Consider the following 15,016-nt stretch of genomic DNA (forward strand, 5'->3'; position numbering starts at 1 on the left):
AGAACTTAATCAACACCCCATCACATTAAGGAGGAGGATTTATAAATTGGTGTCAAAAATGTTGCTGCTTACACAAGTGTAAAATACCCCTTTCAGACTCAGATTATGCTTAGCAAAAAATAAAAATGAAAAACGTCACAAAGGTTACAGCAAATTATTTCATTGCTTTCAGTCTTAAGGCTCCTTCCATAACTGAGGACAAGAACATAGCTGAGATAGCACAGCATCATACAAACATTTATGAGCCTTTGGACTCACACACGAAGTTCAGAATTGGGTATGACACTAAAAATTTTGATATATTTTGGTTGCAACTTGGCAGTTCGTAGCCATAGCTGTATCTTCAAGCAAGTTCTTTTCTTACAGTTCGATTCCCTTTTTACTTCAGGGCATCAGAAACCTAAAATGCTTGCAGCTTGCACAGCGTCTCGGAAAAAATGCTCTGAAGAGAATACACGAGTATCCTCCTTACTACTTTATATGAGAGAGCAAATGTGGCATGCGATATAATTATTTATTCTCTACAATGAATTCATGAAACTGACTCAGGAGATAAAAATGCTCTAGGCTGTACTTATTCTTGGATAAAAATTTACAACTCTGACTCCCTTTAGAGACAACCTAGGAAGGAACCAATGATCTGGAAAGAATGACCTCACATGAGGGGAATGGGACAGGGCACATGCAGGTAACTTTTAGGGGGGAAGTTCTTCCATAGAGGAAACTGTTCTGATGGTACAGCTGAGACCAAAAGTGTAAAGGTGCCGCAGGGGTCTGGTTATTTCATCAAAATCCCCAAAACGTTCTGACTGTCATTTTCTTACAGAAAAATCTCCATGCCCAAAAGTTATGGTGGTATGCTTTCTTAGACCCAGACCCCAGGCTTCATAAGTTGGCACAGGTATTTATGAGGCCTTCCTACTGCTTTAATGCAGCAATCAGAGGCACTCTGATAAATCGTACAAGAGCAGCAAATGGACACCACAACAAATTCGACCAAAGAATTTGAAGAGGGGGAAAGAAAAAGCTCAAGTTGGAGCATACCATGGTCCAACTGTTCCATTTATATGCCCATTTCCATGTACTCCAACTCCATTAGTATGCAATGGAGGCATCCCCATCGCTATGGGGGGAGGGGTCGGAAATAAACCCAATGATGAAGGCAACGGAGAAAGACTTACCAAAGGATCTAGATGGTTTGAGACCATAACTTCCCCTCCGCCTTTTCTTTGCTGCTGTATTGCTCGCACTTGCCTCAAGCCCTCTTCATGTATACGAGAAAGCGTCTCTAGCTCATTCAAGGACAATGCATCCACTCCAACTCCATAGAGAGGGGCATGCCGTGACATTTCTTCTTGGAGAGAGACTTCCAATGTGTGTATATAATCCTACAGAACAATAGCAGACCCTTAATGATTGTGTTCCAGTATGTGGGTAAGATTAAAATTATCTTTTCTAAAACCCAAGAGAAGTACAACGTGTCTGGACCTATTGACAAAAGCACATATAATTAGCCAGATGAAGAGGACAATCTGAGTACAAAAAATCTTCAAACAGACGCATCAAACCTTGCAACTTTCACGACTCAGAACTAGAGGTGGAGAAGAGCTTCAAATAACATCCGCAAACAACACACAAGCAAAACAGACTGGAACCACATGGAAACCAAGAGGAAGATTCTAGCAGAAAGCAATGGTAATCCACATTAATCCCAACACATTTAATGTGAACCTTGTAATTGCTGGTTAAATTAGTTTGCCCAGAATGTCAAGCATTTAAAGAGCTACTAGTTAGCTGGTCTGTAAGTTAAAGCTTCCTTAGTTTAGTAGGTTGTTCACACATTTATGGAAATCACTTCTATATATTACAACCCTTGCAGTAAGTTGTATCCAATTCCCATGCCTGTGTAATTTTTTAGTATCAGAGAAAAGGAGTCCTAATGAATTAAAAACCTTGCACACATTATCTTTCTTTAATGTGTGCCTGGAAACGCTGTTCTTGACATCAAAAACCTAATTACTAGATTCAAAAATCATGTAAATGTTTCAAGCCCATCATAAGAAATGGCAAAACCATATTCTCATTATACAACAGGAAGTCCTAACAGATGCAACTGTGGCTGACCTATTGGCTAAGCTAATAACATGTGACGAAGATGAATGTTCCACCAAAAAAGTCTCCGTCAAGCTGTTCTAAGATAGCCTTTTATGAGCTATTCCATATTCAGACCAAAAAACAAGCATACTCGTTTAGTGACATCTCCTAAAGAGCCATAAATAACAGACAAAAAAGAAGTACCAGCAAAAGCATTCCCATAATAAGGAAAAGAGGAGAGACATGCACAGCAGTCCACCTTACTAACACTTTAAACTTTGCCTAATTAAACTCTTTGCTTAAGAGGCAGGCTTCTAACCATAGCCTATTTAATTGTCGTGATTCAGACTTGGTTTGCAAGACCAAACAAAGAGAAAGGAACTCTACAACAAAGTCCTGACATCGATAACAATAAAAATATCAACTGAATATTTGCAACCAATACAACTAGCCTGTAATGCCCGAACCAAAAGGCTAGCATACTGTTCGATATCCAATAACATGTGCCAAGACCCCAGAAATAGCTTGGGAAAGAAATGCCTTGAAAACAAGCAGCCAGTACACAGAACCTGTGCAAATAATCCCACGTTTGTGTGCAGCATCATGGTGAATGCTTCAACATTCCTTGTCTGCAAACATAGTAAGAGGACTAGGAGGAACAACATACATCTTGCAAACAATTCACCCACTAGAAGGCATCAAAGTCATCTTACTGTGCCATCGTTTCCTGAGGTTTTACCCCACAACCTTTTTGTTTTGAAATTTTCAGAATCTTAAATTTTGAAAAAGAGAACTATGAAGCTGGCAGCAAAGTCCTCTCTCGTTTCTCTTGAAGCTACTGTTCTTCAGTCAACCCCCATGGGGATGCTGCAGTAATCTAAAACCAGATGCCAAGGAAGCCTACAATGCATGCTACCCTCTCTAAGCTTCCAGAGAATACCAGACTGAAAAAAAATGGGAGATGCCCTTTGCTTGACAATTTCAAGCAGACAAAAGTAGGGCCTTAGGCCAAAAGGAAAGCAGATCTCTGCTCCAAATGTATTTTCTCACCTTCACAAATTGCCCATAAGTATAGTAAAATAAGAAAGCTTCTATGGGGGGTAATGGAACAAAAAAGGAACTAATGTTTTCCAGGCCAAAATGAGGATGGCAATGCAACCATGGCATCTCTCGTCGTGTGTAAAATAAACAAACAAAAAGAAAGTAGACTCATATCTGTGTACAAGGGCTCCTTGCTCTTCTATTATCTTAAGTAGCTTAGTGCTACTAATAAGGGATCTCACTACATCCATGATGCATCTCCTGAAGTGAAGCTCTCTAAGCTGAGAATGTGTCCAACAGTGATAGGATATGATGGCCCATACCATCTCATGGGCAGCACCTAGTATAAGGGGGAGCAGGGCCTCCTAGCTCCTATCCATGGTCAACCTGGGTGGTCCTCTACTCATGCACGCGGCATTTTGGAGACATGCACATGCATGTATCTTGGCCTGGTGATGAAGCCATCCTTAGAAAGCCTAAGAAGATGATCCTTGTAGAAAGCCATCCTTGTGCCAAATGGTGGATCTAGGGTAATCTGTTGAGATACCAAAGTCATTAAGAGCATTGTATTCCATTAATTCCTATTTTAAAATTTCCATGATTTCAACATATCCTTCATCTTCAACAGCTCTACGAACTGCATTTAGCTCGCTCTACTGCTGTCCATGTTCCAATGTCTACTCCAATGTTCCACTGCCCGAAGGACTGTCTTTCGCTCCCTCCATAGAGTGGCTCTTTAGCTCCTTATTGACACTCTAGCTGAAGGACTGGGTTTCACTCCCTTCATTGTGCAAATCACTCCATTGTATCAGCATGATTCACTGTTCATCATTCTTCCTTCATCTTCTTCTTCATTATTTCTGAGTTTCTCTGTCTCAATGTTTGTTGTACACTATGTTACTCCCTGCAAAACCTAGCACTTCTCGACATGGTATCAAAGCACAGGTGGTCCAAGTGCTAAAGATCCTCATTCTTTGTTGAGGGGAAGAAAGGTTGTGGGGTTGGTAATACTCTCCTCATTCTTTATTGAGGAGAAGAAAGGTTGTGGAATTAGCATTTCTTTCTGTTGCATCATGGGGGTACCATTATCTCCTCCCTCCCACCGTCCCTTTACGCGTTTGCATACTAGTGATATGGCTTCTCCAAAGATAGGAGGACGGACCATTGGGTGCACCTACTATGGCAAGAATAGTCATTCCAGTGTAGATTACGATCATCAACCTTTGCTCCCTACCCCACCAGAGTATATGCATCTACCTCCCAACACTCCTTATGCTTTCTTGTCGTTCTGGGCAATACAAGGTCATTTCGCATCAGCTATTAGAATTTTATGCTCAAGGCAATAAGATATATATGACATGCATTAAGCCTTGTGAGCAAAAGAAGACTTTAAGACCTCATGAAGCAATAAGCCTTCTTGGGTACCACCGTAACACGCTAGGGAGCTTTTCCCCACCTACTTTCGGGTTTAATGGCTTTCAACAGCTGTGGCTCTACATTCCCCTCCACTGAGAGACAAAGGCTATTGGATATCGCTCTTTCAGCAATCCGCTCTGTAGAGAGAGAGAGAGAGAGAGAGAGAGAGAGAGAGAGAGAGAGAGAGATTGTTTGACTCCTTCAGCACCACAATTTGCTCCACCAAGAGACAGAGGTTGTTGCCCACCCATGGTTTTATAGGAACTACACATTTCCCCTCTTCCCTGTACTCGAACAAGGACTCCGATGAGGACATCAAGGAGCTTATCTATGGTACCCTATCTCCCATCCCTCTTCTACTCCATTTCAGGAGATCATCTCTAGGAGCTATCTAGCCTATGTTCCCTTACTGACAGGACGTGAAAAATTGATGCTTTGCTTATGTTTAATTGGCATTTGATTAAAGGATTAATCAAATGTGCAATTAAAAGATGCACATGTGAGGTGCAAGCTACTTTTTCACAGTTGAAGGACGAAGGACCATGTGAAAAAGATGGGTGTCAAAGGCAAAAGTTGTAACAAGTTACACTTGTTAAATTCTAGGTGAATTCTGGTGTCAATTTGCCCCTAGGACCATTAATCGGCCATTAAGTGTCAATGGTGACACTAGGGACTAGGCATCAATGCTTGTCCAAGGTCAATTAATGCATGGGACCACTTTGGGTTGCAAATGGCCTAGCAAATTAACTTTTGGATGGGCAAGGTCAATTTTCTTGGTATGGATTAAGGGCTGAATTAATTTTCAGAATTAATTACTTCTGAAAATTAATTAAATGACTGGAAATTGCTGAAAATGGATTAAGAAAGCTGCCACTTGCAAAACTTTTCCGTGCAAGTGGGGAAAAGGCTAAATAGGGCTGAAGGGAGAGGGAAATCTCGTTTTTTCATTTTGGAGCTATTTCTGCAGTAAACCTTAATTTACAGCAAAAATTTCCAAGAATGTTATGGTAAAGTGTGTATTTCATTTTATGTGCATTTATTTATTGCTGTAATTTACTCTTAAATCAGGTTATCACCACCCATTCCAAGAAGGAAGGCTGGTTTAAACACCTTCAAGAGCACCAACAACGATCCTCTCTTTGTCATCAAACACTCCGAAGGCCATGATCTATGGGTCTTGAAATTTCCTCTCTCTCTCAAAGGTAAATTCTTAGGGGGCTTCAAAGGGAGATCCTATTTCTCAATCTTCAAAGGGGGATCTACTTCCACTAATTTCAAAGGGGGTCACTACTCATCATGCGGTTCTTCACAAACCTTGGCAAAAAGCCTTTGCATTCTTCATTTTCCCTTGGATGGAGTGGTCGACGTCAAGTCAACATCGCACCTATTGATAACATCTACAGGTTTTACCTATGTTGAGCCCTTGGATGTTTCAACCATGACCTGGCGGCTATGCCTTGGCATTCTTACAAACATGGACACATGGGGCTAGAGGCTTCTCTCTAAAGGTCAATTTTCCAGCACCATCAACTATCCCTATCTACTATTGTTCCTTATAGGAGTCCTCACATTGAATCCTTTGATTACAGAGAGGAGAGTATGAATCCTTTGATTACAGAGAGGAGAGTATCTATTTCAATCCTCCTAGGGTACCTTTTTGGGCCTAAGAAGGAGTGCTTAGATACCAAAGTTATTAAATGCATCATATTCCATTAATTCCTATTTTGATTTCCATTTACATCCCCCAAAAAAGCTTTATTTGCATCATTTATTACTCTTTGGGCACTACTTAAGAGAGCCAAGGTGCCACCCTAAACAATTCAATGACTCATGTGCCTATAAATAGGGTATGGATATTCATCCATTTTCACTCCACACTTACTTTCTTATTCATTCTTTATCATTTCCCCATCATCCTTCACCCTCAACCCTCTACCCTACTGTCTACACCCCTACCTTGGGGTTATCTCAATACTCAAGATTGCTGCGATTTCAGACTTGCAACTTGCTCTTCATCATTTTTATTGTTGCATTTGCTGGTTTAACTCCTTGTTGGACTAGTATAGCAAATCATCTTCATCATTATTGTGTTTTTCAGCTCTGCCACCCGAGTACCTAGGCGACACCCAACCATCAGGTACTTATGGAGGCTCTGTTTGTAGCAGATTCACATTGTCTATAGCAAAGTATACTGTCATGAGGACGTGAAATTTTATTGCTCTACTTAGCATTTGATTAAAAGTTAATCAAATGTTCTAGTGTCACTTGCACATGTAAAGTGCAAGTTAATTATTTCATAGTGTGGAACCCAAGACCCCGAAGCTATCAATTGGTGCCAAAGGTAAAAGTTGTAATAAGTTATGCCTGACAGATACTAGGTGGTGCTCTATGTCAAATTTGGGCCTATACCAATTTATTGGCCACTAATGTCAGTGGTATTAATTATTCATTAATTAATGCCTAGTCTAAATTTATTATTGATTAATTTAGACTAGGCATTAATTAATTAATTAATGCTAATCTAAGAGTCAATAACTACTCAAGGATACTTGAAAGACAAATTGTCTAGCCAATTTAACTATTGGCTGGTGGAATTATTTTTTTGGACACTGTAATAATTATTAAATCAATTTTTAAATTAATATTCTGAAAATTAATTTAATAAGCTAGATAATGCTGGAGAATGGGATTGGAAGGCTGCCCCTAAGCAAAACTTACCCATGCAAGTGGAAAAAACGTTTTTAGGGGCTGGTGAAAGTCTATTCTAACCATTGTGTGAGAGAAGGAGGCTATTAGAGAGCAAGGAGAGGCTACTAATGTGATTTGCAACCACCAGTGATCAATCTTAAAGCATGTGACAACAACTTGGAGCTCTCGAAGAGCAAGTAACAACAGCCCAAGTTTCTTCTAGTGCAAATGACAGCATACAAGAGGCAACGGCAGTCTTTCTGGTGGTCCTAAGTTATAGGTGACAGCTTTCACAACTATTTGAGCAGGGCAACAATAGCTTTTCAATGTTTCCTCGTGATGTATCTCTAAAATTTCTCTCTCTACAACATTCTCTCTCATCCTCCAGCCATCTCTCAAGTTATCTAAGCATTTTCTAGCAATTTGAACCATCAACAAAAGTGATTTGAGAAATTTCATGCAGATTCAAAAGACCAACCAACTAGTATCAAATTTGGGACTAAATTTGTCTTTCAAAGAGGAGGTAAAGGTCAATCCCCAAGCAAACCAAGAAGCAAATTGGTTTGGAGACTTACATGTCTATTTTGACAACAAGAGGCACTTGGATTGCAAAGGAGATCAAAGGATCTCAGTTGTACTCCTTTCATTTGCAATATAAGATAAAGAAATACCACAAGGGGCGCCAATTTTGGGGCCACCATGGTAACCAATGTCCAAAATTAAAGTGGTGAAGTGTGCATTTTCAGTTTATGTGAAATTTATGCTTCTTGTAATTAGTGCTTAATCAAGGTATTTACTACCCTATCTAAGGAGAAAAGTTGGTTTCATGGTTTCATTGCTGGGATACCATATATTCCCTTGAATCGGTGGACCCGAAACACCTAATTGAAAGTCAAAAGCTTTGCTCTAGTGTTGAAATTTTGCTCAACTGAGCATTTACAACAAGGATGCTTTCAAATAGTACGATGAAATCAAGCAATGATGACACCTCTCAATCTAAAAATTCACACAAGTTTTGGGAAAAATGAGATACCTAATCTTGAACAATGCACACAATATGGATAGCAAGCTAATAATGTTACATCACTCCATGTAAACTGATAGTTAAAGGACAATAGGTTGGTCATTGGTAACATTCTTTCTGCCAAGGTGTTGATAAACTTCTGATAATACCCTACTGATGACAGAAAGCTATGCACTTTCTTTGGAGTATGTGGCAGACTCATGGCAACTATGACCTTGATCTTTTCAGGATCAGTCACAATCCCTACGGAACTAACCACATGGCCTAACAAGAGCCCATAAGGGACTCCAAAGACGCACTTCCGTGAGTTAAGAGCTATGCAAAATTGCCTGCAATGCTCAAAACACTTCCGGAAAATGATCAACTGTCTATTCCTTTCGGTGGCTGCCCTAAATATGGGTCCTTCTAGGTCTCTTGAAGCTTCTGTCTAGCAAGAGTAAAAGGAATTTCATTACCATTTTAAAGATCGACTGAGAACATCAGCTAAAATTTTTGTACAATTGGCAACTGATTCTCAATTCATGCACATTTTGAAACCCTTAAAAAAGAGCAACAAAAGCAATAAGAGGAATCGTATTCAAGAGCTTCGGGACAGCAAGATGCAACAAAGGAAGAGCCAATACCGTTGCATGATGTTCCAAATATGGGTAGTGAGCATAAGAAAATGATGCTACTAAGACAGCTGATGCACATGCAAGGTCAACTTGGAAGTGTCAATCCAATGCTTTTTGGACAACAGAACATGCATGCAATGATCCGACAGCCAAGACTGCATACGGGGATGTATGACACAACTCCTTATGATATGCAACAACCAATGCGTGGTGTGCTGTCAGAGTGCAGCGATGCGAAAGCGTAGGACAAAGACAGAGAGAGAGTGAACACGGAGAGAAGAGAGAGAGAGAAAAGGAGACAGTGTAAACACAGAAAATCTGTGGTGTAGTATGTTGTATAAGAGTGTAGAAATACACAAGGGGACAAAGAAAATATCTGCGTATGTCTCTGACTTGATGACCTCGATCTCCGTCAGCCCAAGCACAGTCTGTCTCAGCCAACAGATCTCAAGATCAAAATCTGAAAATAATGAATGATGGAGTGTGCCACAAAACCGACTATAAATAGCCGAAAAATAGGAATTCCCAGCACCAAATCAGCTGCATTTAATGCAGCCGACTGTAGAAAACTGGCCGACTGCAAAAACTGTGCCATGTGGCATCCTGTCCGACCAGCTGACATGGCATCCACTCTGGCCGTACTGCTCTGCTGTCCGACTGGCCGACTGTCCAAGAAATGACACTGTCTAACACCCCCTCTCATATCCTGGACAGGTCAAAAGACTGAGGGATTTGGAATGCTACCGAAGAAGAGCTTGGGGAAGCACCTTCGTAAACAAATCTGCAAGATTATCCTCCGTCTTGCAATACTCCACATCAATGGTCCCATCTAGAAGCTTCTCCCGAATGAAGTGATACTGGATCTCAATGTGCTTCGTCCGAGCATGGAATATTGAATTCCGTACCAAGGCAATGCAACTCTCATTGTCACACCGCAAAAGAGTAGGGCGAGTCTAGGGGCAGCCAAGCTCCTCCAATAATCGCCGAAGCGACACAACCTCACGTGGTAGAAGACACAGCCCGATACTCCGCCTCAGTAGAAGAAAGGGCTACCGTGGACTGCTTCTTGCTACTCCAAGAGATAACACATGTACCCAAGATAAAACACTAGCCTGTAGTAGACCGTCGATGGTCCACATCACCAGCCCAATCCGAGTCACTCCAACCTGCAAGAAACCAGATCTGAAGCATCTGTACCTGCAGGATAAGAAATCCCTAAGTCAAAGGTCCCCCTCAAATACCGAAGAATCCGCAGGGCAACCTACCGATGCACCTGTTTGGGTTCCGTCATGAACCCTACCAAAAGACCCACAGCAAAACAAAGATCAACACGAGTGTTGATAAGCCAAATCAAGGATCCAATCAACTGACGGTAACGGGAAGCATCCATCACGGAAGAATCTGAGTGTGAAGTGGCCTTCCAATTCGGATCCATAGGAGTAGTAATGGGCCGACAAGTCTCCATCTCAAAAGTCACCAAGAGCTCTTGAATGTACCTCTGCTGAGAGATAAAAATCCCCCTCTGAGAATGATAAATCTCGTGACCCAAGAAGAAATGCAAAAGCCCCAAATCCGTCATCTTGAATGCCTGATGTAAAGCTGTCTTGGTCTCTCGGACCTTCTCTGCATGATCTCCTGTCAAAATCAAATCATCAACATATAACACAAACAACACACGACCAACCTCGGAAGTGTAAACATAAAGCTGCGGATCGGCCTTGGAGCACCGATATCCCAACTTCGACTGAAGAAACGAGTCAATCTTCTCGTTCCATGCACGCGGAGCCTGCTTGAGGCCATACAATGCCTTCTTCAATCTATAAACTTTCCCATCCGAGGATCCAAAGCCAGGAGACTGCTCAACACAAATCTCCTCCTGCAAGTCGCCATTAAGAAAGGCCGACTTCACATCCAACTGATAAACAGGCTATCTCCTATGGCCAACCAAGGCAAGAACAGCTCAAATAGTCGCCATATGAGCAGTGGGGGCAAAAGTATCATGGAAATCAATGCCTGGGCGCTGAGCAAAACCTTTAGCAACAAGGCGAGCCTTGTGCTTATCCAAAGAACCATTGCTAAGGTACTTGGTCTTGAAGACCCACTTGACACCAATCACCTTTTTGTGAGAGAAACGAGGCACAAGAGACCAAGTGCCATTCCTCTCAATAACCTCCAACTCGGCTTCCATGGCCTTCCGCCAATGATCAAACTGTAAAGCCTCCTTCACTGAAGTGGGCTCTCGATCCTGCATAACACGGGTCAGTAAACAATAGTTGGAGCAGACAAGCTCCGAAGAATGTGCCTGGTTTCTCCGCAGTCCATCCTACGGTTCCCACTCCTCAGTGACCCCCTCGATCCCTGAATCGTGGAGGGTGTCACGGGCCCAATGAGGAGAAGGACGAACCTCTCCCCGTCTCTCTCCATCTGCTGAAGACTCAGGAATATCCACCGGCGGAAGCTCCTCAGGGGTGGTCGGTGGAAAAGAAGACTCTGAATCCGAAGAAGAATCTCCAGCAAGAGGCTCTGGCTCCAAAGAAACTGTCTCGAGAGCCCAACTCTCCCCTAGATCTCCAAGGACGGGGTGCTCCTTACCCCCCTCTGTGGCCGGAATGAACCACACATCTCGACTCGTGTAGACATCCCACTTAACGGGATCAAACAAACGATAACCTTGGAACTGGAAGCTATAGCCAACAAAAACTTGTCGTCGGGAAGCCGCCTTGAACTTATCACGCTGCGTCTTCCGAATGTGTACATAAGCGTCACACCTAAAGATCCTGAAATAAGAGACATCAGGCTTAGTCCCGGAGTAAGCCTCAAAAGGTGTCATCCGATCAACGGCCGAAGTGGGAGATCGATTAAGGATGTGAACTGCGGTAGCCACTGCCTTGGCCCACAAAAACTGAGGTGTCTGTCGATGCTTCATCATGGTGCATGCCATCTCGATCACGCTTCGGTTCTTCCGCTTCAAAATGCCATTCTCTTGGGGAGTGTTGGTGTTAGCAAACTCCTATTGAATACCCCTATCTGAACAAAAACGAGCAAACTCATTAGACATAAATTCACCTCCCTTGTCTGAACACAAGGTCTTCACTCACCGGTCAAAACAGTTCTCCTCAAAGAGAAGCCAATCCTTGAAATGAGAGAGAGCCTCCGACTTCAAAGTCAAGAAATAGGCCCAAGTCATCCTACTGTAGTCATCTACGATCAACATGAAGTACAAGCTCCCCTTCAGGGACTCGGTCCTCATCGGGCCACAGAGATCCGTAGATACAAGCTCCATGGGTGAAGTAGACCGCCTAGAAGCTTTGTTGGGAATCGAATCCCGATGCAATTTCCCACGAATGCAGGAGACACATGGCTAATGGCTCACCACTATGTCCAACAAGCCTCGAACAAATGACCCTCGCGACGCCTTCTGAAGGTACTCGTAGTTCAGGTGGCCAAACCGAGCATACCATAGCTCGGACTGTGTCTGAGAAGTAAAAAGAAGAGAAGTAAGAGCTGAAGAAGACTTCAATTTGTAGACGCCATTCTCCTCATACCCTGCAGAGAGAACCTTCCTCGATCCACGATCAAGGACTCGAACAATATCACTGTCAAACTCCACCAAGAGGCCAAGAGCACAAATCTTATAAACCGAAAGTAAATGATGCCCCAATCCTGGCACATGCAACACCTCAGAGGTGTGGATACCACCACGTCCATCTAGAATAAGCTGCATCTCACCCCGCGCAACAATAGACACAGACGAGCTGTCTCCAATGAGAATCTGCCCACACGAAGGTCGCAAATGGGCAACACCAACGGAAGGAGTCATGTGCCGTGAGGCACCACTGTCCACAATCCACTCTCGAGCCTGGGGAGCTGTCATCGCAGCATCAGAAGTCTTCGGTGTAGAGTCATTGATGACTGCTAAGTGTAGAAAAGTAGCTGATGAGGATGCAACCACCGCTCCGAAGTCCTTTGTATCCTTCTTCTTGGTATCCTTCTTGTCTCTATCGGGGCAATCCTTCTTCGAGTGACCGGTCTTTCCACAAATATGGCAAGTCGATTCCTTCTCCTTGTCCTTCTTGGATTTGTTGTCCTCCTTCTTCTTCTTTTGGTCCTTTCCCTTCTTCTGAGAGGCTTGACCAACCAATGCCTCCAATTTGGAAGCATTTTGTCCCTTCAATTGTTCCTCCTAGTCCAAGACCATAGGAATCAACTCTTCCCACCGAAGAGTCAACTCCCGCCCTGATGCAATAAGAGCGGAATAAAAGGTATTGAATCGCGGCGGCAACTGGGATAGTAAAGTGATCGCCATGTCTTCGGAGGAAATAGGCTTCCCCGCATTTTGAACCTGCATCTGAAGCTGCTGAAGCTTGTTGATGTGTTCCCGAAGCAAAGACTTATTCACGGACAAGGTCCTTATCTGCACCTCCAAAGAAACCCTCTTCATCAGGGTCATTCGATTGTATATCTGGTTGAGCTCCAGTCATATCTCACGAACCACCGTCAAGTACTCGATGTGAGCTATCACGGATGTGGTGCAAGACAAAAACAGAAAAGATTGAATCCTGGCATTCAATTTGTCCCAATGAGACTGGGCCTTGGTCAACTCCGCACGAGCATTGAAAAAGAATTTAGACTCATCCCTCACCGAGGGCCTGTTAATCTCCTCAATCACCAGTTCCACCAAATCATAAGACTCTAAAATGGCCAACATCATCAACCGCCAAATGCGGTAATTATCACCATCAAGCTTTTGATCCGTTGGAAGAGCCGGTAGGATAGGCACCTTCCTGTCCATGATCACCTGGAACTCCAAATCAGTCTCTATAGACATGTTAACCTGCAATACTTGCACAAACGCAAAAGCAGCCCCTTCTGACTGTGAAAACGCAGCCTTCTAGGACTGATTCCTCCGCTACCCAAACCTTCTTTACCTGCCAGAGGCGATGAAAAGGTAAAATCTACAATGGAAGGCCTCAAACGCAACCTTTCTCCCCTTCGAACAGCAATAACCTGCAGCAAATTCACCGATTAGACTCCTTTCCCGCACGCCCACGCTCGCTTCAGCCTTGATCTGATGCGCAGCCCTCCCGCTCACCCTCGAATCCTGGAAATGCAGCCTTGTGTCACGCTGAAATCTCTTCTTCAAATAGGTTCAGCCCTCAATCAGTCCATCTTCACCGCTCTAATACCATGTCAAAGTGTAGCGATGCGGAAATGTAGGACAAAGACTAAGAGAGAGTGAACACAGAGAGAAGAGAGAGAGAGAGAGAGAGAGAGGCAGTGTAAATGCAGAAAATCTGCGGTGTAGTATGCTGTATAAGAGTGCAGAAATAGACAAGGGAGCAGAGGAAATATCTGCGTATGTCTCCAACTTAATGACCTCGGTCTCCGTCAGCCCGAGCACAGTCTGTCTCAGCCAACAGATCTCAAGATCATAAGCTGAAAATAATGAATGCTGGAGTGTGCCACAAAACCGACTATAAATAGCCAAAAAATAGGAATTCCCAGCACCAAGTCAGCTGCATTTAATGCAGCCAACTGCAAAAAACTAGCGAACTGTAGAAACTATGCCATGTGGCACCCTGTCCAACCAGCTGACGTGGCATCCACTCTGGCCGTACTGCTCTGCTGTCCGACTGGCCGATGACACTGTCTAATATGTGCAAGGTCCAATGTATCCAGGTACGGCTAGTAATATGCATAAAACTATGTATAACAATGTTGATATGATACTAGGACACAAAGTGGCAAGTTTGGCAATGTGTATATGTAGCCCACTGTGTTTGGGACTCATGGTATTGATACTGGTCATGAGGGAAATGCAACTATTAATGCATGCAATGTATGAGAAAATGTATCTTGGTATGGCTAGTAGTATACAAATTCCCATGCAGAGTCACATTGCAATGGTCCAAAGGATGCAAATAAGAATGGTGTTTAATGCATCTAGTGCTCCTAGAATATCAAGTAAACATTTAGGGGCTGGTCAATTGGACGCAATGTTGCATATTAGTTAAGTTGGAATTTGCAGCAATGTGAAAGTATAAAGCATCACAATGCTTAAGAGGAAGAAAGGCCTACAACCTAGTGGAGATTTGGAGGCGAGTAAAGTTAGAGGTAAAGCTTCCATATGCTTCTTAGT

At 43.0% G+C, this 15,016-nt stretch overlaps 1 protein-coding gene across 1 annotated transcript in view; it reads right to left on the reverse strand.

Moving 5' to 3' along the window:
- Positions 1-62: 62 nt before the first annotated feature.
- The window catches only part of LOC148020215 (uncharacterized), a 47,520-nt gene continuing 32,566 nt past the window's right edge, over positions 63-15,016 (reverse strand). Inside the window, exon 10 of the mRNA XM_087700530.1 lies at positions 63-1,388. Within this exon, the coding sequence (XP_087556656.1) occupies positions 1,029-1,388 (360 nt within the window). The 3' untranslated portion in view covers positions 63-1,028. The remainder of the gene's footprint in view (positions 1,389-15,016) is intronic.

The sequence above is a fragment of the Lygodium microphyllum genome, chromosome 19 (genome assembly GCF_053477565.2).
Source record: "Lygodium microphyllum isolate KBCC chromosome 19, Lygodium_microphyllum_v1.1.10, whole genome shotgun sequence".
In the NCBI taxonomy this organism is placed as follows: domain Eukaryota; kingdom Viridiplantae; phylum Streptophyta; class Polypodiopsida; order Schizaeales; family Lygodiaceae; genus Lygodium; species Lygodium microphyllum.